This window comes from Rhagoletis zephyria, unplaced genomic scaffold, assembly GCF_001687245.7.
Source record: "Rhagoletis zephyria isolate East Lansing unplaced genomic scaffold, Rhagoletis_zephyria_1.1 Rzeph_scaffold_01278, whole genome shotgun sequence".
Lineage (NCBI taxonomy): Eukaryota > Metazoa > Arthropoda > Insecta > Diptera > Tephritidae > Rhagoletis > Rhagoletis zephyria.
This window is the reverse complement of record NW_016158362.1, coordinates 109,520-134,745: the sequence shown is the minus strand read 5'-3', so window position 1 is coordinate 134,745 and position 25,226 is coordinate 109,520. Positions and strand designations below refer to the sequence as shown.

General features: G+C 37.5%; 1 protein-coding gene across 1 annotated transcript; it reads left to right on the top strand.

The window, feature by feature from the left end:
- Positions 1-273: 273 nt before the first annotated feature.
- On the top strand, positions 274-1,627 carry LOC108363439 (uncharacterized). The gene is made up of 2 exons (XM_017616804.1): positions 274-979; positions 1,161-1,627. The coding sequence occupies exons 1-2, from the start codon at positions 274-276 to the stop codon at positions 1,625-1,627; spliced, it is 1,173 nt and encodes a 390-aa protein (XP_017472293.1).
- Positions 1,628-25,226: the final 23,599 nt, after the last annotated feature.

Genomic DNA, 25,226 nt, shown 5'->3' with positions numbered 1-25,226 from the left:
GGTACGTGCCAACTAGTATGAACCCGGCAGACATTCTGTCGCGGGGAGCTTCGCCTTTGAAATTGTTAAATTCGCCACTATGGATGTATGGGCCTCACTTTCTGCAGCTCAGTCGCAATGAGTGGCCCGCGGAGTTCGCACCTGTTCATGCCTANTCAGCGTATATATGCCTACGTCAATCGATTTGCAAGAGCCATAGGATGCAAGGATGATCGAAAATTTGGAATGCTAAGTACTAAAGACATTAGCTTAGGCACAAAGCTTTTGTTAAGAATGATTCAGCGAGTGCACTTGGCTTCCGACTATAAGGCTTTAGTAACAAGCAAGGAGATGCCGTTTATAGACGAAGACGGCTTGATGCGCGTGGGTGGGCGACTTGAAAATTCGTCATTGAATTTTGAATCAAAGCATCCAATCATATTGCCAAAAGGGCATGAATTAACCGAAGCCTTGATTGATCATTTTCGTCGGAAAATGTTGCATGGTGGACCACAAGCCGTTTTAGCGTCGATTCGTCTCCAGTACTGGCCAATAGGTGGAAGGAAGGCTGTAGCTAAGGTGATCAACAAGTGCATACGATGCTTTCGAGTTAAGCCAAAAACAGCAGAACATCTTATGGGCAACTTGCCGGCCGATCGGATGCAGGCAAACCGAGCATTCTTAGTAACTGGCATGGATTTTTGTGGCCCGTTTTTGTATCGATCTGAAGTACGCAATAAACCTGCTATTAAATGCTACATCTGCCTGTTTGTTTGTTTTAGCACAAAGGCTGTGCACCTCGAGTTGGTTAGTGATTTGTCAACACCATCGTTTATAGCCGCACTCAAGCGCTTTATATGTACGCGTGGTAAACCTAAAACGCTTTGGTCTGATAACGCTATAAACTTCGTTGGTGCGAAAAATGAATTGGCAGAGCTAAAGCGACTATTTTCCAACGATCAAAATTGCCAAGCAATTCATCAGCAGTGCCTCGACGATGGTATCGATTTTCGCTTTATACCTCCTAGGTCTCCGCATTTTGGCGGCCTTTGGGAGGCATCGGTGAAAACTGCCAAATTTTATTTTTGGCGTGTTGTTGGACTCTCGGTTTTAAACTTCGACGAACTAAGAACAATGGAGGTTGAAATTTATGCAATAATGAACTCTCTGTCCTCTTACAGAAAATCCTGAAGACCTCGACGTACTAACTCCGGCCCACTTTCTGATCGGGTCCGCATTCACCGCGTTGATTGAGCCAGACGTTTCAGTGCTTAATATTAACCGCTTGGACAGGTGGCAGCGGGTCTGCTATATGCAGCAAATCTTCTGGAAAAATTGGTCTGCTGAGTATCTCACGCTTCTGCAGCAACGTAGCAAATGGCGCTCCCGAAAGCCGGACATTGAAATCGGAACCATGGTGCTTGTTAAGGATGAGAATTTGCCTCCGCTGAAGTGGCCGCTGGCCAGAGTTATTGAAAACATCAAGGGCAACGATGAAGTTGCGCGAGTGGATGTTCTTCGCACCGCTAGTGGCACTACCAGGCGCGCTATCAACAAGTTGTGTGTCCTGCCCATGGACCCTGATGTAGTTGAAAGCCTACCGCTTCCAACGGAGGGAGGATGTTTGGAGAAGCACCAAAATTCTTAAATTATAAGTCATATAATTTCAAGTAATTTAAATATGCCCTCCACTGTATCTGTTCTTGTCACTCATATTCGTAATTTGTTTATTTTAACCATTTGCTTTCATGTTCATATGTATCTATTGTTTATTAATTTTTTATAATAGTTTTTTAAGCTAAATTTATTTTGTATAAAAGGTCTGTCCTTGAAGGCTGTAAAGGTCATTATCATAGAGAATCCGTTTCGCGAAATACACAACATTGTTAAACTATCGTGTTTTAATTTGATCGCTTCTTGGCAAAAAGGCTTGCCAATTGTTCAGTTATCAAAAAAGTAATTGCAATTAAATTATTTGCCGTGTGCAATACCCAACTAAATGTTTAATTGCAATTAAAATTTTAATTGCGCATTGCAAATAAATTAATAAATAATTGTAATTACTTTTTTAATAAATTTAAAAAAAGATTGAAAAATTATTTGATTAACGCTCAACACCGCCTTCGTGTGTACTTCTGCCTTGAAAAAGCTTCTCCCCGCCTTTTTGTGACAACATCAAGACACATACCACAAATTGGAGGAGAAGCTTGGCCAAACACTTGGCAAAGGTGTAAGCGCCAAAATATTATTATTATACTATTAATATCTGCAATGACTAGGAAAATACTTGCATTCAACATGGCATATAAGTGATATTTATCTGGTGATTTTTTTTATTTGCTTTTTAATAATATTAATTGATGAGGTCTCCTAATGATATGAATTATAGTGTGATCTTAGGTGTATTAAGCATACGCTCAGTGGCTAAGGAACAAAAAAAAATTAATGCAAATATTAATTTTTTATAAGGCAAAACTTAGTTACTAACTAATTAATAAATGTGTTTAAAACTAATTTATCGAATTTTTATAAACTGCGTTCCAATAAGCTGATATTTTCGGACCTACCTATAAAATTTCAGCGAAATACGACAAGATTTGATGAAAATATACCTATTTGTTAATAAGGATGCATCTAAAATCTGTAGTTTCCGAAAAACAAATAACAGCGTTGAGCGACCTCCAAATCTTGTTCAAATAAGCTGAAATTTTAGAAGGAACTTGTCTTCCCTCTTATCTTCAAGAATCCGAACGTTCTCAGTCGAAATTCAAAAAAGTTTCAATTTTGAATCACCCTAGTGTCGACGGTGGGTGGGGTGCAGGAAATTGTCCTTGCATCCGCCTACTTTCCTGGTGACGTCCCCACCATACCACCATTGGAGGTGCAGCAGCTCGTTGCAAACCTACATTTATTACTGCCGTCAGGGAGGAGGTACTAGATCTCACTCTCTGCAGCAGATCAATTTCCGATTGCGTTTGGAATTGGCAAGTCTCGGAAGAAGCATCGCTCTCGGATCCTCAACACATAGTCTTCGAGATCCCAGGGCGATCTGAGCTCCGAGGCTTGACTTTCCAGCCCAAGAAAACTGACTGGGCCCTATTTAAAACCTTAGTAAAGGTTAGGGCAGACTCGTTGCTAACCACCATTGACTCAGTCGACGAAATGGATGTCGCAGCGGATCTGCTTAACAGAGTTCTGTTGGAATCCTTCCATGACAGCAGTTACTTGTTCCACCTTGATGAAACGTAAGGTTCCCTGGTGGAATGGGGAACTGGATGCTAAGCGTAAAACTGTCAGGAAGCTCTTCAACAGGGCCAAAAGGACACATCAGTGGGACGAGTATAAGGCCTGTCTCACTGACTATAACAAGAGTATTAGGCGCTCGAAGAGGGATTCATGGAGGCGACATTGTGGAACAATTGAAACGTTACCTGAAGCCTCGCGTCTGCATAAAATTTTATCAAAGGAGTCTTCCAATGGGATAGGCCTCCTAAGGAGGCAAGATGGCACCTTTACGAACAATAACAGGGAGACTCTAAATCACCTACTTCAAGTGCATTTCCCAGGTTCCTTGGTGGAGCATGATCTGATTACCTCTGTCTCCTCGGAACACAGGTTCCCTAGAGTCAGAAGTCAAAGCAGATCTGGCTCCATCTTTGACAGGGACAAGGTACGGTGGGCGGTAGAGTCTTTTGAACCCTTCAAAGCAGCGGGTGGTGATGGGATCTTCCCAGCACTACTCCAAAGAAGCATTGAGGATATTATTGATCCCCTGATCTGTATATTTAGGGCTAAATATTGCTGGGAATACATACCGTATGCTTGGAGGAAGGTGTCCCCAACAGGCCCCTTGACTTAGCTAAGTCATACAGACCTATTAGCTTAACTTCCTTCACCCTCAAAACTTTAGAGAGACTTCTAGACCTCCACATTAGGGAGAGACGTAACACCTTCACTCCCTTACATCACACACAATTCGCGTATGTTAAAGGGAAATCCACGGATTCGGCCCTACATTATCTGGTTAGTAGGATCGAAAGTGCCTTCGAGGCAAAGGAGATCGCTCTGTGTACCTTCTTGGACATCGAGGGGGCTTTCGATAATACTGCCTATGGATCTATCTCAAGGACATTGGCCCAAAGAGGCTTAGATCCTACTACTGTTGGTTGGATCGACGCTATGCTTCGTGAGCGCGAAATTACATCGTCCTTGGGCAATACTCAAGTGAAGATCAGAGCCGTGAGAGGCTGCCCACAGGGAGGGGTCCTTTCTCCCTTGCTTTGGTCACTTGTTGTGGATGACCTCTTAATCAGACTACATGAGTGTGGTTACGATGTTGTGGGATACGCAGATGACCTTGCAATTATTGTTGCGGGGAAATTCGGTAGTACTGTCTCTGACGTTACGTGCGCAGCTCTTCGCGTGGTCTCAAACTGGTGTGCCAATGAGGGCCTCAGCATAAATCCTCGGAAGGCTGTTCTAATACCGTTTACAACAAGATATAAACCGAACCTTGGTTCGGTCACTCTTGCAGGACAGTACTTGAATATTCCGATGAGGTCAAATATCTGGGGATAACGCTAGATAAGAAACTTAATTGGAACTCCCATCTTGACAGAACGATTGCTAAAGCCACGCGAGCCATGTGGGCCTGCAGAAGACTTTTTGGTAGGAAATGGGGGTTGAGCTCAAGGCTGATTGAGTGGCTCTACCGTATGATCGTCCGTCCGATTGTGTCCTATGCATCCATAGCGTGGTGGCAGAAGACAATGCAAAAAACTGCCATACTTCGCCTTAACAAGCTGCAAAGATTGGCATGTCTATCCGTCACAGCATCTATAAGAACGTGTCCAACTGCGGCTCTAGAGTCGCTCCTGGGATGGACTCCTCTCCATATTTTTATTCAGGAATCAGCAGCCACGAGGGAGCTGCAACTTCGACTATCTAACGACTGCTTCTTCGTAAAGAAGCCTCATGCAGGTATTCTTGGGAAGATACCAGGGTTGGATATATGCGGAATCTCTGATTCCATGACTAAGGAGGTCTGCTTTGGCAGAAAATTCCAAGTGATAATCCCCGATCGCGAAGATTGGGCAATGGGCTCACTTCCCTTGATCTCAGATATGTACACTGGTACACAGATGGATCAAGGATGGCGGACAGAGCGGGTCCAGGCATCTTTGGACCTAGCACCAAACTTACAATTCCCATGGGCAAATGGCCCACGGTGTTTCAGGCTGAAATAGTCGCAATCTTAAACTGCGCAAAATTAAACCTTGAAAAGGGTTTAAAGGGCGCTTTTTTAGTTATCTTTTCAGATAGCCAAGCAGCCATCCGGGCCCTTTCAAACAGGACTATCAAATCTAAGTTGGTTAGAGACTGCTTTAACACGCTACAATTTTTGGCAGCCAAAAACACGGTAACATTGTGCTGGGTACCAGGCCATTCTGGAATCGAAGGCAACGAGATCGCTGATGAGTTGGCACGTGAAGGATCGCTTACTGCCTTTTCGGGACCTGAACCATTCTGTGGTCTCAGTTGGTCCTCTTCGAGAGCCATAATCACTGAGTGGGTACACTCAGAACGCAGTAAATACTGGGGAGCGGTGGGGGCCTTAGGCAGGCCAGGCTATTCCGCTACCCCTTTAACAGGAACGACATCGTCCTACAAAACAGAATTGACATCAGGTTACTTTCTGGGTGTCTGACTGGTCACAACCAATTGCGGTTCCACTTACACCGAATAGGGGCGATCACAGAGCCGGAATGCCGGCTCTGCCTCGAGGCAGATACAAAAGATCTTTTAGGTCGCGGTGTCTCTGTTCTATTACACCCAGTAAATTAACTAACTAACGCGTTGGCGACGGCGAGTACCGCAGACGATGGAACGATGAGCTTTATGNGCGTTGGCGACGGCGAGTACCGCAGACGATGGAACGATGAGCTTTAAGAGCTTTACAACGACATGGACATAGTGCAGCGAATTAAAATACAGCGGCTCCGCTGGCTTGGCCATGTTGTTCGAATGGACACCGACGCTCCAGCTCTGAAAGTACTCAACTCGGAACCCGCTGGTGGTAGCAGAGGAAGAGGGAGGCCCCCACAGCGATGGAAAGATCAGATGGATCACTTGGCGTTTCCAAATGGCGTCAGTTGGCACAGAGGGGAAACGACTGGCGTGCTTTGCAGAACTCGGTCAAAATCGCTTAGGCGGTTACAGCTCCAAAAAAGAAGAAGAAGAAGAAGAAGAAGAATTTTATTTCATTAAATGCTTTAATTTAATTTTCTTTGGATTTGTAGATCGTTTTAAAAAGAAAACTATTTTTTAATTTCATTTAGTTTTTAGAAAGTGTTTGCTAAAATACAACTATCTTGAAAGCTCTTTTCTGTATACCGAATGACTAATTGAAAGATCTGCTAACGCTACTCTAATTATCTTTCAGCAATAAGTTTTCTAAAAAACTTTATGAAGTTAAAAAAATTTGTTTTAAAGCAATAAAAACTAAAAATTTATTAAAATTAAAATTTATTGAAAACAAACAAAGCATTCGTTAAATTCTGTTAATGAATCATTAACTGACTCTGACAGGGAATTTTTTCAAATCGTTACTGAGGAACACCTTAAGTAATCATTAAACTACTCTGAGTGCGGCTGTAAGTGGATATTTTACGCTGAAGGAAATAAAAATGTAAGAAGTGTTTATTAATGGTAGTAGTGCACAAATTAAAATATATTTTTCCTAAAAGCTCGAAATTGTATTTTTATGTTCAAACTGATTATGTTTAAGAAACCAGAATACCTGTATGAAGAACTCAAGTCCACTAGAAGTGTACGCTCTTCCAGTTTTATTTTACTGAAATATAATTATCTTAACACGTCGATATTATTTTTTGGCCCTAAAACCTCCTGTACCACATCCAGTACCTATTTCCATGCATTCTTATTTAAACGAAAGTTGTTTATAAAACTTCATCTTCTTCTTTATTGGCGCTGTAGCCGCCTAAGCGATTTTGGCCGAGTACAAAACAACACGCCGGTCATTTCTCTTCTGTGCTAACTGACGTCAATTGGAAATGCCAAGTGAAGCCAAGTCCTTCTCCACCTGGTCTTTCCAACGCAGAGGAGGCCTTCCTCTTCCTCTGTTACCAGCATCGCGGCCCGCGTTGAATATTTTCAGAGCAGGAGCGTTTCTGTCCATCCGAACGACATGGCCAAGCCAGCGGAGCCGCTGAATTTTAATTCGCTGCACTATGTCTATATCGTTGTAAAGCTCATACAGCTCATCGTTAAATCGTCTGCGATATTCGCCATCACCAACGCGTAAAGGTCCGTAAATCTTTCGCAGAATCTTTCTCTCGAAAACTCCAAGAGCCGCCTCATCAGATGCTTTCATTGTCCATACTCCGCGCCATACACCAGCATAGGCATGATAAGTGACTTATACGAGTGTGATCTTTGTACGACGAGAGAGGACTTTACTTCTCAATTGCCTACTCAGCCCAAAGTAGCACTTGTTGGCAAGAGTGATTCTCCGTTGGATTTCAAGGCTGACATAATACTGGTTGTTAAGGCTGGTTCCCAAATAAACGAAGTCGTCTACTTTTTCAAACTTGTAACTGTCAACAGTGACGTGGGTGCCAAGACGCGTATGCTCTGACTGTTTGCGTGATGACAGGAGATACTTTGTTTTGTCCTCGTTCACCAACAGACCCATTCGCTTTGCTTCTCTATCCAATCCCGAGAAGGCAGAACAGACGTAGCCCTTGTTTTTACCGATAATATCGATGTCGTCGGCATACGCCAGCAATTGTACGCTCTTATAAAGTATTGTGCCTGAGCGGTTCAGTTCTGCGGCTCTTATTATCTTCTCCAACATAAGATTAAAGAAATCACACGAAAGGGAGTCCCCTTGTCTGAAACCTCGTTTGGTATCAAACGGCTCGGAGAGGTCCTTCCCTATTCTGACGGAGCTGGTGGTATTGCTCAACGTCATTTTACACAGCCGTATTAGTTTCGCGGGGATACCAAATTCAGACATCTCGGCATAGAGGCAACTTCTCTTCGTGCTGTCGAAGACGGATTTGAAATCGACAAATATATGGTGTGTGTCGATCCTATTCTCGCGGGACTTTTCCAAGATTTGGCGTATTGTAAATACCTGATCTATGGTCGATTTTCCAGGCCTAAAGCCACACTGGTAAGGTCTAATCAGTTCGTTGATGGCGGGCTTCAGTCTTTCACACAATACAATCGATAAGACCTTATAACCTATGCTTAGACGGTTGATTCCGCGGTAGTTGGCGGGGATCGTCTTTCTTGTGGATTGTGCAGAGCACACTTCAGCTCCAGTCGTCGGGCATGCGTTCATCTGACCACATTCTGTATACGAGCTGATGCGCACCTCATCAGCTCCTCGCCGCCGTACTTGAATAGCTCGGCTGGCAGGCCGTCAGCTCCAGCAGCTTTGTTGTTTTTCAGCCGCGTAATCGCTATTCGTACCTCGTCATAGTCAGGCGGTGGGACAGCTACTCCATCATCATCGACTGGGGACTCGGGTTCGTCTTCCTCACTACTTTCAGCGCTGCTACCATTCANGGGTGCTTTCCAAAACGTCTAAATACAAAGAATCAGTCTCTTTTATTTCTAAACCGCACTAGCACATTTGGCTTTACATTCTGCTGCAGCTTAGGAATAAAAGAGACTGATGCTCTGTATTTTGACGTTTTGGAATGCGCCCTATCATCTGAACAACGGTCACTAGGTCGCCATTGTTGCTCTTACAGGAGTTCGCCCTGGTTTTAAAACCTTCCGTAAGTCGCCTAACCCTCTGGTAGAAACTTCAGGCGTTCTTCCTCTTCTTTGGCGGCAAAAACGTCTCGCTTCCTTCTTCAGTTCCCTATAACGGTCACACATTGCTCGCGTTGCGCCCGATCGCAGGGTGGCCCTATAGGCGGCGTCTTTTTTCTCTGCCGCTTCTTGACATTCCTCATCGTACCAGATGTTCTTTTGGGCTCGCTGAAATCCAACTACTTCTTCGGCGGCGGTACTTAATGATCGGGAAATGTGGTTCCACTGCTCGCATATGTCGGATTGTTGAAGAGTGCTCTCAGAGAGCAGGTGTGTGAGTCGAGTAGCGAATAAATTCGCCGTCTGTTGTGATTGCAGCCTTCCGACGGTAAGCTTTCCTTGCATTGTTGGGCGCACAGTTTTTGCTGCACAGAGGCGAGTGCGTATCTTGGCTACAGTGTGTTTGGCCCCCAGAGTGACCGTACGTCTAAAACGCTTGAAGCATGCCTTCCGTGTATCACAAAATGATCGATTTGGTTTCTCGTTTTTCGATCTGGAGACAGCCATGTAGCTTGGTGGATGTTCTTATGCTGGAACCTAGTACTACATATTACCATATTTCGGGCCCCGGCGAAGTCGATCAGCCTCAGTCCGTTATCGGACGTCTCGTCGTGGAGGCTGAATTTTCCGACAGTGGCGCCAAAGATCCCTTCCTTGCTAGACGTTCGTCCACCGGGGTGAACGCCAGTACTCGGCGACGGAGTCTCTCTCCTACCACTAATCGAACACCGAATTTGCGCTCGTTTACGTGGCAACTGTAATAGACGTCGCAAGGCTTCACGCTTACTTTTTCTTGCCGCGTCCATCGCATTTCTTGGATGGCGGTGATGTCAGCCTTTGTCTTCCCGAGGGCATCAACCAGCCGGGTAGCGGCACCTTCCCCATTAAGGGTCCGGATATTCAAGGTGCATACCTACGGTGACCATAAATATGGATTCAAAATAAAATTTTGAAATTTTGAAAATTTTTCAAAAATATGCCTACATATATTTACGTATTTAGTAGAAAAATATCAAAAGAGTATTTATGATTATAAATTATTAACACACTTTAAACTTTAAAAATGAATCACGTTTTCTTCATCGATATTAATCTTTTTTACATGAATATTTATAAAAGTATAGTAAATCATATTATAATTAAAATAGCTTACACAAAAAGTGAAAATCTTTAAAAGATTATTTTACAGGCAAATTTTGAGTCGTTCAAAACGAAAACAATACCCTTTTTTGTTTTTTGGTACTTTTCGCAGTTATTTGTAAAAAACCGACGTCATTAATCGACGTGAACGACGAGTTACAAAGTGCCCTTTACAAAAATCTATAATTTGTGGAGATTGCGCTCCATAGGATCTACATTTCTAATCCGATTTTAATTATCTTTGGCTCAAAATGTACTGCAGTGATATATCTTATTTATCGAATTTTTAAAATAATGAAAAAATAATAATCAAATGAAACTGCGTATTTGATTGAAAATCTCACTTTTTTCGACTAGGACGACAAAATGCAAATAGTCGCCTGTAGCACTAAAAATTTTCATTGAACGCCACAATTCATATATTTTGGTAAGAAGCACATCAATACCCTTCGAGCTGTAAGTCGCTTACGTTGATTGGGAGATTTTTTCATGAGATATTGAAGAAAAGCTACGAAAAGTACCAAAAAACACTTTTTTGAAAAAATCCATCCATTGTCCGATAATTTTAAAATAACGAATAAAATGCGGGACAAATACAGGACACTTGGAAAAAATCAGTACATTTACAGGTTTTTCAGGTTTGAAAAACTACGCAGGACCGACCTTTGAAAAACAGTACGGTCCTGCAAAAAACAGACGGATGATCACCGTATGCATACCCTTAAACCATAGTCCTTCATACGTTTGCCGTGGCCGTCATCAAAAAAAGGGGGTCTCATCCGAGGCTGTCTGTTCTTTTTCATTGGGAGGGGTTTTAACGTGGCGGGGCCCAAACCCAGCTCACGCGAAGTTTTACGCCTTCTCACTTTAGCTCGCTCCCAAACGGGTGTTTGGTTGCAGCCCAGAGGATGCGTGGATATAAATATCCGGACGTTGTGAGCTGCGATTTGAATCGTACGCACAAGAATCGCTTCTGGCCACTCCCAGGTTCAGGCTATCACTGAATTCATCGTAGTCCAAATTTTCGTGAAATCTACGAAAATGTTATCACTGAATCCGAACAGCATATACATAATTTGAATGCGTACGTTCGTAGCAATTCGGATTCAGTGATCGCATTTTCGTATCTTTCTGGAAAATCGGACTACGACGATTCAGCGATGGCCCAGATTAATTGAATACCTGTATTTTATTACAACAACTGAAGCCTTATCTTTAAAACTGAAAGGTTTGCGACCATCCCGTTAACTCTTCTGATAAATTTTTAAACACCTTTACTCTTTCTCTACTAATAACGCTTTTGTCCTATTGAAATCCACTTTACCATTATTTAAATACTTAATTTTAAACTTTGCCTGTGGAATAATTTTCTTTCAATTGCTACCAACAAAGTAAACAAAAGGCAGCTGTAGTTGGCAGCACTAACTACGAAAACGGCGGAAATGCGAACAGTATTTTTACCAAATTCGCGACGGGAGTGTCGTTCAAGACGGGAGTTCGTTCATAATACATAATAGGTCGAGTGTTGCCATTTTGGTGTTTTGGAGCTAGATTCATCGCTTTATTTTTCTATTTAGCTTCGAAAATTGGGCTTTAGCTCCTAGCTCTTAGTATAAGTTGTATTTGGTAACATATTATAATTAAAAATCGGGAATTTGGTGATATCAGGCTATTTTCGATACCTCCATGTTATTCTATTTCGATTAATATTTAGAAAAGTTCCATTCCTTATGCAAATGGCGCGTTATACGACGATTCGTAATTCGCCCTCTAAGTAATTCGCAAAGTAATTCGAGAATTACCCTTTTCCACGACACATTCGTAATTCGTTTGGCATCTCTACCTCTTATTCTTTTTCTCAGCTATTTATCATTATTTTTGTTTACTGCCAATCGTTCATAGATACGAAATGTAAGTCATCATCAAACATTTTAATTTATATAGACAATATTTTATTAATTACGGCCATAATTCGTCTTTTTTTTATATTTTGTTTTGGCTGCAAAATTTCGATATATTTCCGATAAAGATTAAAGAGGGCACCGATTCGTTTTTCACTCGCATGGTAATTCGATCTGAATGGCCTGCACATTAGGTAATTCGCTCTAAAAAATTTGTATGGCGAATTACGTAATTCTAAGGGTAAGAACATAGTGGAGCGGCGAGCAAAGAGCAACGAGCAAAGCATTGAATTCAAACGCATATGTTTCAATGGGAAAACGCATAGTGAAGAGCAAAGCGTACATACACGTTTGTAATTGAAGCTTTGCTCGATGCTAGCTCTTCGCTTTGCTCGCCGCTCCACTATGTTTTGACCCTAAGGGTAATTGGATGGCGAATGACGAACGGGAGAGTGAATTACGAATCGTGGAAACGTCATATAAGCAAATGGAAAATGGGCAAGATTGGTTTCTACAACGTGCGCAGGACCACACAGACTTTACCGGACAGTAATTCGAGCTCCGATAACCCCAAACGGTGTATTCAATCTCTGGCGGCCACGGAAGAAAAGGAAAGCCAAAACTTAAGCGTTGATAAAATTTAAATTTCGAAATGCAGTGGAAAAATATACATTTGTATCCACGGGAAATTACGGACTCCACCATAAACTCTTGCATCTAGGTTAAAGAATTCAAAAATTAATAAGAAGGAAATCCTTTTTTCAAAATTATTCCCAACTCGAGTTTTTGGGGTCAATTTAAATATTTGAAATNGAAATCCTTTTTTCTGAACGCGCAGACAAAATTATTCCCAACTCGAGTTTTTGGGGTCAATTTAAATATTTGAAATTGCAGATTTTCACAGTGTGTAAAGTATTTTAGTTCCGGCAACACTGAATAAGGCTATGATTGCGAGGATAAATTGTAAAAAAGTGTGAATTCAAGAGCTTTTATGATTGCAAGAGGTGCGTGGGTGTTCATATTTCACACAAAAAATCTTTGCGCATTTTCATTTGACCACTCCTAACTTCTTTATTAATCCATCGATTTTCTTCATTAATAGCCAGGGACCGTAACGGTTATAGCTTTTATTATAAAAATCATTTTTAATCGTTATTAACTGAGTTTTATGTTTTGCTCAAAACATAAGGATTATTTTTTGAGTTTTATTTTTTACTCAGAAAATAATCGTTATGTTTTGAGTTTTATTTTTTGCCCGTAAAATAATCGTTACGTTTTAAGTTTTATTTTTTGCTCGGAAAATAATTGTTATTTTTTGAGTTTTATTTTTTGCTCGGAAAATATTCGTTACGTTTTAAGTTTTATTTTTTGAGTTGCGTAGTTAAGTGTCTATTCACGCATGCGCATACGCATACGTAAAAATTTTGTTTTATTTTCTGAGCAAAAAATAAAAGTAAAGAAATAACGATTATTTTCCGAGCAAAAAATAAAACTTAAAACGTAACCATTATTTTCCGAGCAAAAAATAAAACTTAAAACGTAACGATTATGCTGGATTTCCACTAGCCATTAAATGGCAAAAATGACAAATGACAAAGTCGGGCATTAAAAAAAAATCGTGTCATTACATTAAAAAAATAGTAATTAAATTCATTTCCACATGGCATTTTTTCAAATGGCATACATTTTTTGTCATTTCAATGCCTAGTGGAAATTCGGCATTATTTTCCGAGGAAAAAATAAAACTTAAAACGTAACGATTATTTTCCGGGCAATAAAAATAACTCAAAACATAACGATTATTTAAAAAAATAATGACTTAACTTGATTTTTATAAGTAAAAATTAAAAACATATTGGTTTACTCCTTATGCACGTAGCATTTCTCTTTCAGTGTAATTTTTTGAGTTGAAATTTCAAAGATAATCGTTATTTGCGTCCCTGTTAATAACTGAACAGGCTTTAGCGCAAATGCAAAAATGTGACACAGAACCTGTTATTTTTTTTTAATTTTTCTTCTGTTAAAATTAGATTTTTTTCATATTTTCATCAAAAAAAAAACAAAAAATCTGCAATGATTAATTTATTTGTCAGCAACTATTAGACCTATCGAAAAGTGATGCATATACGGTCTATGTATAATTTCGTTAGCTTTCATTTGTCATATTTCATATTAAGACTTTTAAATTGGTTCGTAAGATATACGTGATTAAGTGGAATCACTTTTTGTTTTAAGCTGGATAACGGTAAATTGAAAATATCTTGAAAACTTATCCATAGAATAAAAAATTAAGTAGATTTTCGGAATCAGTGAGCAATTCTATATAGGAATTGGATATTTATTTATTTATTTATTTCAGTCTACCGAAAACATTGGTTTCTTGCAGACTACGCTTGCAAGTTAAACTTAGGTGTATAAGTTTAGTTGAATAATACAAAGAGCCTTAATCTAAATTCTGACTCATTAACATTAAAATCTAACATCCCTTTAAAACTATTACATAATCGTATACACCTATTAATTGGTCCATTAATTATATAGTTTGCCTTGTGGGTCCTATCAACCAAAAATCTATTACTACGCAGATTAATGGGCGGTTCATATAAAGGAAAATAGTTTGAAAGTTCAGAAAAGTTTATTTTACCGGATAATATTTGAAAGACAAACAAAATGGAGTTGGATATTCACCTATCGCATAGGGACTGTAACCCTAGCAGTTTTCTTCTGGCCTCATAAGGTGGAAGGTCACTAGTCCACTTCATTTTTTTTAATTGCATATTTAGTTATGGATCGTTGGATCCGTTCTATTCGATTTGAGTGACAACAGTAAGATGGATTCCAAATGATAGAACAGTATTCGATGACACTACGAACCATTGATGTATAAAGCGCCTTAATGGTCATAGGGTCCTTAAATTCCTGACTGTTTCTTTTGATAAAGCCAACCATAGAGTTCGCTTTAGCGATCATATAATCATAGTGATTATTGAAGCGGAAATTTGAACTAAATATAACGCCCAGATCTTTTAACTCATAATTCCGAGCCAAGTCATGATTATTTAAATGGTAATCAAATAAAATAGGGTTGGTGTTTCTATTGTAGGTGACTACAAAACATTTGCTTATATTTAAATGCAAGTTATTTAATTGGCAACACTTTAAGAGTGAGTATAAATCTTGTTGAAGACTTTCACAGTCAGAAATGTTCGACGCTTTTTTAAAGATTTTAACGTCGTCAGCAAACATTAGGCATTTGGAAAAATTCAGACATTGCGGTAGATCGTTAATAAAAATTAAAAACAAAAGAGGTCCACTGTGTGTACCTTGCGGAATTCCAGAATGCGCTGTAACAGCGGTTTCTGAATAAACGCCGCCAATCTTAACATGTAACATGCGGTTTATAAGAAAACTTTTAAAGAATCTTAGTAAAATTTCGGATAAGCCTAGGAGTATTAATTTTCTTAGGAGGATGTAGTGATCAACCTTGTCAAAGGCCTTTGAAAAGTCAGTATAAATAACGTCAAGCTGCTCTTTACTCATAAGTGCATCAGTGATATTTTTTGAGATCAATGTCAAGTTGGTACAGGTAGACCTCCCTGGAATAAAACCATGTTGACAGTCTACAATTTTACTGCTTATGTGGCTCAGTAGTTTCTTTTGTATTATGTTATCGAACAATTTAGCGAATGTACTTTGTTTGACAATCGCTCTATAGTTTTTCACGTCACTGCGATCACCGGACTTAAAGATTGGAGAAATTGAACAAACTTTCCAGCGGTCGAGAAAAACTCCATTCTTGAGACAAAGGTTAAACAAAAATGCAATAGGCTCAATGATGTGACAAGCACAGTGTTTGAAGAATATTGCTGGAAGGTCGTCACGCTCATATTTACAACTTGGCTTTAGATCAGAAGTGGGCACTCACACTATCACACACATGCGCTTGTGTGCGAAGCAGCGAAGTTTTGCTCAACAGCCAGTTCTCGGATGTTCCCATATTTGTGGAATAGATAACACTTTTTATTTGCTAAATTACATTTCTACTACTTCTACCACCGTAAGCTAAAAAACTTTCAGATCTTGAAACTTCTTTTTTTAATTTGTTCATTTGCGCAATAATGAATGGGTATTTTCTACAACAGAAAACAACATTGCTTGCTGCGACGTCGACACATGGATGATATGATCGTCTTCGTGCGTCTTACGATAATTGGCGATTGACTGATGCTTTGCTAGCACTTCGGCAAAGCAAATCAAATCAGTTCCTGCTGAGACTTCACTGCGCAACTATTCGAATAATGCACACATAAAATGTTTCGGGAGGAAAGGTAAATACATTTTTTTTGCATAGAAAACATGGATTGGTATGCGCAATGCGTGATTTGCTTTCGCGTTATGAGTCGCAATGTTATGTCTTGTTTAAAAAGACAAAACAAACTGTGTCATAGTCATTTTGAAAAGGTGAAAGAGGGTGATCGAAGAAGCTTTTAGAATTAAAAGCAGCGTCCTTTATTAAATTTAGGGTTGGGGAAAGTAATATACTTCATCACGAAAATTATCAATGTCTATCAGAAAATGATTCTCTATCAGAAAATGATAGATCACTTCTAAAAAAGGCATCTTATTCTATCGCTTTAGCTTTTTATTTAGAATTTCCAGAAAAGTTTTAGGTATGCAGTTTTATAGCCCATTAAAATTTAGTAGCTCAAAGTGCAAATTTCAAGCGCTAAGAAATCGTGTTGGTTTTTAATGATTGACAACTTCTTTTATATGGAAGAAAATGCCTAGCACCGTCAGCAAAAAAAAAGATAAACAATAAATAAACAAAAAATGTAATTAGCCAAAACTGGTCAAAATNAAAAGGTGAAAGAGGGTGATCGAAGAAGCTTTTAGAATTAAAAGCAGCGTCCTTTATTAAATTTAGGGTTGGGGAAAGTAATATACTTCATCACGAAAATTATCAATGTCTATCAGAAAATGATTCTCTATCAGAAAATGATAGATCACTTCTAAAAAAGGCATCTTATTCTATCGCTTTAGCTTTTTATTTAGAATTTCCAGAAAAGTTTTAGGTATGCAGTTTTATAGCCCATTAAAATTTAGTAGCTCAAAGTGCAAATTTCAAGCGCTAAAAATCGTGTTGGTTTTTAATGATTGGCAATTTCTTTATATGGAAGAAAATNCAATTGAACGTTTTTGCCGTAAACCAGTGTAATTTGGTAAAGCATTCACCACGACCAAAAGTCCCGTAGTAGCTTTCATTATTCAGTCCATGATATTTAAAGCCAGCTGCATACCGTGAACCAAAAAAAAGTTGTACATTGAAGGTACTCATCTTCAAAGTTTAATATCTTTGCCATTAGTTAACCTATTTAAGTAAAACCTAAACCCATTAAAATACAGATACTTCTATTTTATGTCAACAATAGAGATTAATTTCAAATAACTAAGTCTAGCTCCGAAACTTTAACAATGTACAGAAACTCCATTTTTCGAACCCAAAAAAAAACTTGTACACTAAATTTAAAATGATTAACTGTTTAAAAAGTTAACTATTTAATGCAAATTAGTATAAAGTGTTGTAACCTTTGGCATCAAGCACGGCTTTAAGCCCTCTATTCATAGAGTAAACTACCCGGTAATACCCTGGTATATATTCTCCCATATATACTAAACAGTGTTGCGATAACTTTTTGGACGAACCGGCTAAATTGGCAAAAAAACGGCTAAAAATGGCTAAACTGTTTCAACTAAATTTCACATGTTTTATTTAAATAAATCACGAGTAGAAAGACTATTTCTTGGAGAGAAGTTACAAATTCAAGCCGGAAAAAATTTTGCCAGCAATAATTTGCAATTAGGAAAAACATATGTTGTGGCACATGGTTGGACTTTTTGTCGACGATAATTTGAATAACTAAGTTCGTTGTTTAATTTAAAAATTTACAAACTGGAGCGATTTTAAAATGAATAATGTGAGTAAATACTTGTTTATTTAATTAATTTAGTTAATTCCAATAATTTGAAAGGTACTCGGCAAAAAAAAACTGTATTCGTAATCGGAATGCAATCTCAACCAGAACCGCATAGTTAACCCGACAAAGAAATTAAAACGTATCTTGAAAAAAGTCGGACTGACAAGATATATACACGTAGATCCTGTTTTTTGNACCGCATAGTTAACCCGACAAAGAAATTAAAACGTATGTTGAAAAAAGTCGGACTGACAAGATATATACACGTAGATCCTGTTTTTTGTTTGAAATGCAACCGTGGACACTAGCTGGCAGAAAAACTTACAAATTTGCGTTCGTACAGAAAATTGCAAGTTTCTCTACATGAGAGAGAATTTGGGAGGATTTTTTCTTACCATCTGATATTTTGAATGATAATTCTCGCTGGATTTTCGACGAACAAACCTATTGTCTTCCCTACAAGGACTTTTCAGACTGACCGATTCTCAATACACTCAATAAAAACCAATACACATAAAAAACGTTGTAAAAATTTCCCTTCAATTTTAAGGCAGTAAAACAACGACCTTAAGTTAACATCAACCGAGGTCATATATTGACAAGGGATGCAAAATCACAGTTATACACAAGATCTGGGCAAATTTTTCAGAAATCCCTTCAATTCTGATGTAAAATATGATGCCAAAAGGCTGCAGATCTCTCATTTAGATGACCGGTCATATGACCGGCTGATGACTTGTAGGGTTCAAAGAGAGTTTTGCTTTACATAGAAATTTGTGCTCTTTTATTTTCATTTTGACGCATTTCGGTGTTGGTTCTTTTAATTCAACTTGGCATTAGGTTTTTGGAATTTAAATAAGTTCTCAGCAAAACAGTTTGTTTAAAAAAATACATATGTGTACATAGTGCTTAAAAATATGAATTTTTCCCTTACCTTAAACCTTTGAGAGTGGGCAAAAATGATTTTTCGTAATTTAGGCAGAATTGAATGTGCGCTATTTGGGAAGAAAATACACTGCCGGAACAAAGTATTGGCACGGCAAATTTTTCACAATATATGTAACAATTTTCATTCTTATATTTTCCGCTGATTTCGTATAAAAATATAGTTTGTTCTACAACAAAAAACATAAAAATATAATTCGTAAACTTTGTGGAAAACTCGCGAAAATTCAGCAAATTTTCATGAAAATTTTCAACTTATTAATCAGATTTTTTAGATTTTTTTTAGTATGCAGATTTGTAGTCCAATCAACTTTATTATAATAAAGTGCAAGTTTTAAGTAGCTAGGAATTACAGTTGATTATTGGCAATTTTTTTCACGCAGTCTCTTTCATACAAAAAATTTTTCTCGGAAATAATTTATATGGAAAAAATGCAAAACACCTTCAACAAAAAAAATTCTCAAAAATCATCGCGATTTTTGACTAACCCCGAACTTGCATTTTTTTACTAGAATAATGGGCTGCAAAACTGCATACTCAAAAAAAAATCTAAAAAATCTGATTAAAAAGTTGAAAATTTTAATGAAAATGTGCAAAATTTTCGCGAGTTTTGCACAAAGTATAGGAATTTTATTTTTTTGTTGAATGAACCATATTTTTATACAAAATTTGCGGAAAAATATTAGAAAAAAAATTGTTGCATATATTGTGAAAAATTTGCTGTGCCAATACTTTGTTCCGGTAGTGTATACCTACATGTAATATTTATTCTGTTGGCACTATATCCAAACACAAACAATTGTTATTTTCTAAGCTTGCGATTAAAATTTCACACTTAAAATTAAGACATTTATAACAAACATTTAAAATTAAAATAAGCGAAATCGGCCCAATTTCATACAACCATGACATGAAAATTTTCTCCACGATAAGGCTAGTAGCCATTTCTAACAGATTTTGGGTCGCTTAGTCAAAAATTGAAACATATATACATATTGAAATTTTAAGAAAACAATGCAAATAGCAAAATCGGCTAAAATAGGCTAATTTTTTTCTGCAAAATGGCTAACGGCTGTTTGCTATCGTAACCGGCTAAATCTAGCCGGAAAACAGCTAAAATGACAACACTGATCCTAAAGCGCATCTTTAAAGGTCTCGCTTGCTCCTGATTTGATGCTCGCGAAGTTTCCTTTCCATGTCAACCCACAAACGCTCTATTGGGTTGAGGTTAGGGCTCTGGGGAGGATGTGGAAGCAACTTTTTTACATTGTACAGAAGGCTTTCCCTTACTATTACCGACAAACATTTTGAATCATTATCCGTTATAAGGCAAAAATTTTAGTATATATTTAATTTGGCAGCTGACTGTGCTAGGAAGGTACCATGACATAACTCCAAGTGGCATAAATCCAATTTTAAAATTTGGAATTACACTCACCAGAATATGTTTCCGTACAGTGTTTTTTTTTTGTTAAATATTCGCAAAGTTTTTCGTAATAAATTTTTTTCGTTAATTTTTAATCTATATATATAAAAATGGTGTGAAAAATGTATAGTAATTCATCAATTGAGATCGGTTGAGCCGATTTGACTAGTTTTTTTTTAGTTTTTTGTAATTGCCAGGAGAAGGTTTTTACTTAAGAAAATTTTAGGAAAACCTTCCGGGAAAGTCTGGAAGTTGGAAAAATCTAAATTTCATTTTTTTGTATGGAATTTTTGGTGCAATTCCTTCGGAATGGCTTTCGAATGGAAAAATAGAAAATTCTAAGTGGAAAACTCGGATAAATCCGGAAGAACGCGAAAATTTTTATTTTTTTTCGACGAAATTTTGCATTTTATCGCGTGATTTGATGATTTGGGACGATGTAAAGGTGGAAAATTCGTTGTGAAGCTTGGAAAATTTCGGATAATTGTGAAATTCATTGTGATCATGAATCAATTGGGAGCAATTTTCTCCCATGTTTCATAACCGACTCGAATGATTGCTGCTTTTTTGGAAAGGTGTTTAGAAGGAGGTGCGCACAGAGTTTAAATTTTTCCGAGAGGTGGCGCAGGGGTCGAGCTACGCTAAAAAAAANGATTGCTGCTTTTTTGGAAAGGTGTTTAGAAGGAGGTGCGCACAGAATTTAAATTTTTCCGAGAGGTGGCGCAGGGGTCGAGCTACGCTAAAAAAAATGCATTTGGTACGTAGGTAGCCTTTGCCTAGATTAGCATATAGGATCCATTTTTTCCGTTAAGTGGGCCATTCGAAAAAGTCTTATTTATGGTCCGATTTGTTTGAAATTTGGCACGTAGGTAGATTATTGTCTGAGTTAACATATAGGGTATTTTTTTCTGATAGGTGGACCAGATACCGATACATTCGAAATAATTTTATTTATGGGGCGACTTGCTGATATTCGGCACGTAGCACAGTGCTTGAATTATAGACGGATTTAAATGAAAATTCGCTTCTTAGTATAATTGTGGACGCTAAATCCAAAAATGCAATTGGTTTTTGGATAACTTTCATACTTTCACTGTAAATGCAGTTTGAAGTTGAAAATTTGGGTTCTTGTGGCTGTGTTACATAGGTATGTACAAATAGTTCGTTCTATTTTCAAAAGTGAGGTGTCAAATGACAGGGCTTGGCCTGTAGATGTCCAATAAAGTTTCTTATTTTTGAAAAGGGTTGCCACCGGTTAGAAATTTTATTAGAACTATTTAATAAGTTAAATGAATCAGATATTACAATATGGGTATCAATTGATCTAGTTTTGAAAATACTTTTCCTCTAAATGACACGTAGAAGGTTTGCTACATGTTTAAAAAATCAAATTCACCTTAATTAAGGGAGCAAGGTAACTGAAATATGCATATCAATATGAGTATCAGAAAAAATGAAAAAAATTTACATATTTAGAAAGAAATAAGTGAAGATTAAAAACATTCCTGAGTTAATTTAAGAGTCCCGTAATTTAAAAGGAATGTAATCAGAACAAATCGCTGATTGACAGTGTATGTATTTGTAATAAAATAACAAATACAGTGGCGTAATCCTATGGTTTGACGTAATTATTATTTTAGTTTAACTAAATTCGACCCTACAAACAGGTGACAACCCTATTGGTAATATTTTTAAGCTNTACAAAGTTATGGGCATTTAGAAAAAATTCTCACTTGTCAATTCGAATAATCGATTTTTGCCAGAAAAAATACGTGTCTCATTATTTGGACCAACAAACAATGTATTTGAGTTTGGTCGAAATTAAAAATCATGCTCATACCTGACCGGTNCTTAAACCTCTCTCGTCTGACTCCTTTATGGTAATTCCCATCTATTTAAATTACCTAATTCCTTTAATTCAAGTGGAATTTGATTTTTTAAACAGGTGGCAACTCTCTACATGTAGTTAATACACATTTCGATTNTTGACAAAAAATAAAAAAATTATTTTATGCATTAGCAAAAAGCGCATTAATTCAGAAAGTGCAAAAAATTAGCAGGTTTTTATTTCTTCTTTTGAGAGCTAAAAGCTCGTACTATTTAATAAAATAATAAAAAATACCCTATTTTTACATATATTTTTTATTCATTCCATTAAAATTTAGCATTTTTTTTTAAATTTTGTTTAAAAACCCGTTTTTTTTGGAACACCGCAGGGACACCCTGTGTTTAATTTTATTCCAAAATTTTAATTTCTGTAATTCTCTACTATGTATATGGAAACAAGAAACGCCAAACCAACATTTTATTCCAAAGAATATATTTTTGACTTTTTTTCTGTGAAGAGCTTACGCCTGGATATGCTTTTATTAAAATTCTTAGAATAAAATTTGTCGACTCTAGTGGGTTCCTGACGGCATATAATTAATTTTTTAGGGGACATCTCCCTAAATTAAAATGTTAAATTCTTTTCATTGGACAAATTGTCTTTACAGAAATACCAAACAAGTTCACATTACAGATAACGAATCATTCGATTTATGCCCACTTAGACGGCACTGTGCGTAGGTAGCTTATTGTCTGGGTTTACATATAGGATATTTTTTTTAATAGGTGGACCAGATACCGATCTATTGGAAAAAATCTTATTTATGGTGCGACTTGCTTGAAATTTGGCATGAAGGTAGCTTATTGCCAGGATTAATATATGGGATACTTTTTTCTGAAAGGTGGACCAGGGACCGATCTATTCCAAGAAACTTATCTATGGTCCAATTTGCTTGAAATTCGATACCTGTATTATAGATATGCATAAAATAGAATTGAGTCAATGTTTTACAGTTCGAAAGGTGTTTGAAGGCGCCGAGGCATGCAGCCCTCTAATATGTATACATACAATACATGAAGGGAGTTTTTGTTAATTCGATTTTCAATGCCACAAGGCATGACTTTTTTGAATAGGGTTGCCACCTTTTTTTAAATTATNAACTGAGGTGCCAAATGTAGATGTATGTACCACAAGGCATGACTTTTTTGAATAGGGTTGCCACCTTTTTTTAAATTATCAAATCTGCACCGTTCGTTGTATTAAAACAGAGGAGCTGCCAAATGAAAGAGGTAGGCCTGTAGATGTGCAAGAAGATCTCAATTTTCTGAATAGGGTTGCTACCTGCTTCTAAAATAGAAGACTTACACCGTTCATTGTATTAAAACAGAGGAGCTGCCAAATGAAAGAGGTAGGCCTGTAGATGTGCAAGAAGATCTCAATTTTCTGAATAGGGTTGCTACCTGCTTCTAAAATAGAAGACTTACACCGTTCATTGTATTAAAACAGAAGAGGTGCCAAATAGAAGGGCTGGCCAACCTATACCAAACGGATCAGACACCGACCAGAAAAAAACAAAACATGAGAAAACAATTTAATCAAAAACATGGTACTAAATACTCAACTTTTGAACCACTACAAACCGTTTATGTAGTTGTACATTCTTATAACAAGTTTGACTGGAGACCTGCTCAAATCATTGAAAGAGTTGGAGCGGTTATGTACAACGTAATGCGCAAACGCTACATTGATGAGACTCATACAGGAGAGCCGAAACACAAGTTCTCACTGGCAGAAGCGTTTGGATTACACGACGTAATTGAACCCTCCGGGGACCATTCCCAAGTAACGGAACACTCTGACGAAATCGATACCGCGGCGACTTCAAGTAACTCAGTCTAGGCTCCACCACAACCTCAAGCTACTGCGGCAGCAGATTTTGTTACATGTGAAACACCTAGACGGACTACACGAAAACGTAAACCTGTAAAAAGATACTCACCAGACTAAAAAAAAACTCATCTTGGTGGACATCATCACCAGGAGAGGTGTTGGATGAAAATACAACCCTGCTCACGTACAATTAGACATACATTCATCATACATTTATTATATGACATATAGATATAACTGTCAAATAGCAAGAGCAACACTTGTTGCGCACGTGTCGAGCAGACAGCTGCTTTCTAGAATCGTTTTTTTGTATATTTAATGGTTTAAATAAAGGATTACACTAACTTTAAAGAAGCGTTTCAGTTACCACCTATTAAACAAATTTATAACTATGAATGGTAAGTAATGTATTAAGGACATTCGATATAGCTATCAAACGAAACCCGGTTAAGAGGGCTTTTGTGTAATTGTATGCGAATTTATGATGGTTGTCATATAGTTTCTAATTTATTGATTGAAATATTCTACTTAACTAAAATGTTACAAAGTGGGCTTCAGACGAAAANCTTTTCTTTTGTATATTTAATGGTTTAAATAAAGGATTACACTAACTTTAAAGAAGCGTTTCAGTTACCACCTATTAAACAAATTTATAACTATGAATGGTAAGTAATGTATTAAGGACATTCGATATAGCTATCAAACGAAACCCGGTTAAGAGGGCTTTTGTGTAATTGTATGCGAATTTATGATGGTTGTCATATAGTTTCTAATTTATTGATTGAAATATTCTACTTAACTAAAATGTTACAAAGTGGGCTTCAGACGAAAAGATTTTAAACTAAATTAANGCGTTTCAGTTACCACCTATTAAACAAATTTATAACTATGAATGGTAAGTAATGTATTAAGGACATTCGATATAGCTATCAAACGAAACCCGGTTAAGAGGGCTTTTGTGTAATTGTATGCGAATTTATGATGGTTGTCATATAGTTTCTAATTTATTGATTGAAATATTCTACTTAACTAAAATGTTACAAAGTGGGCTTCAGACGAAAAGATTTTAAACTAAATTAATATGAAAGGAAGGTGAGCTTTAGGTGAGCTTCTGCGATATTTATTTAAAAAGTTTATAACTATTAACGGTAAGTAATTTATTAATGATATCCAATTATATATCAAACGAAAAGGAAAAGAAGTGATGTTTTACAAAGATATATTTGTTCGAGGGTTGCCACTTAGTTAGAAATTTACCGAAAGTAAACGATAATTGATCATTAAATACTTGTTTA

What these genes read in the sequence shown, in the direction of transcription:
- LOC108363439 (XM_017616804.1), top strand. Translation starts at nt 274, where the DNA reads ATGATTCAGCGAGTGCACTTGGCTTCCGACTATAAGGCTTTAGTAACA. An exon ending in TCAGCAGTGCCTCGACGATG is followed by an intron (nt 980 to 1,160) that starts GTATCGATTTTC and finishes GTCCTCTTACAG; the next exon opens with AAAATCCTGAAGACCTCGAC.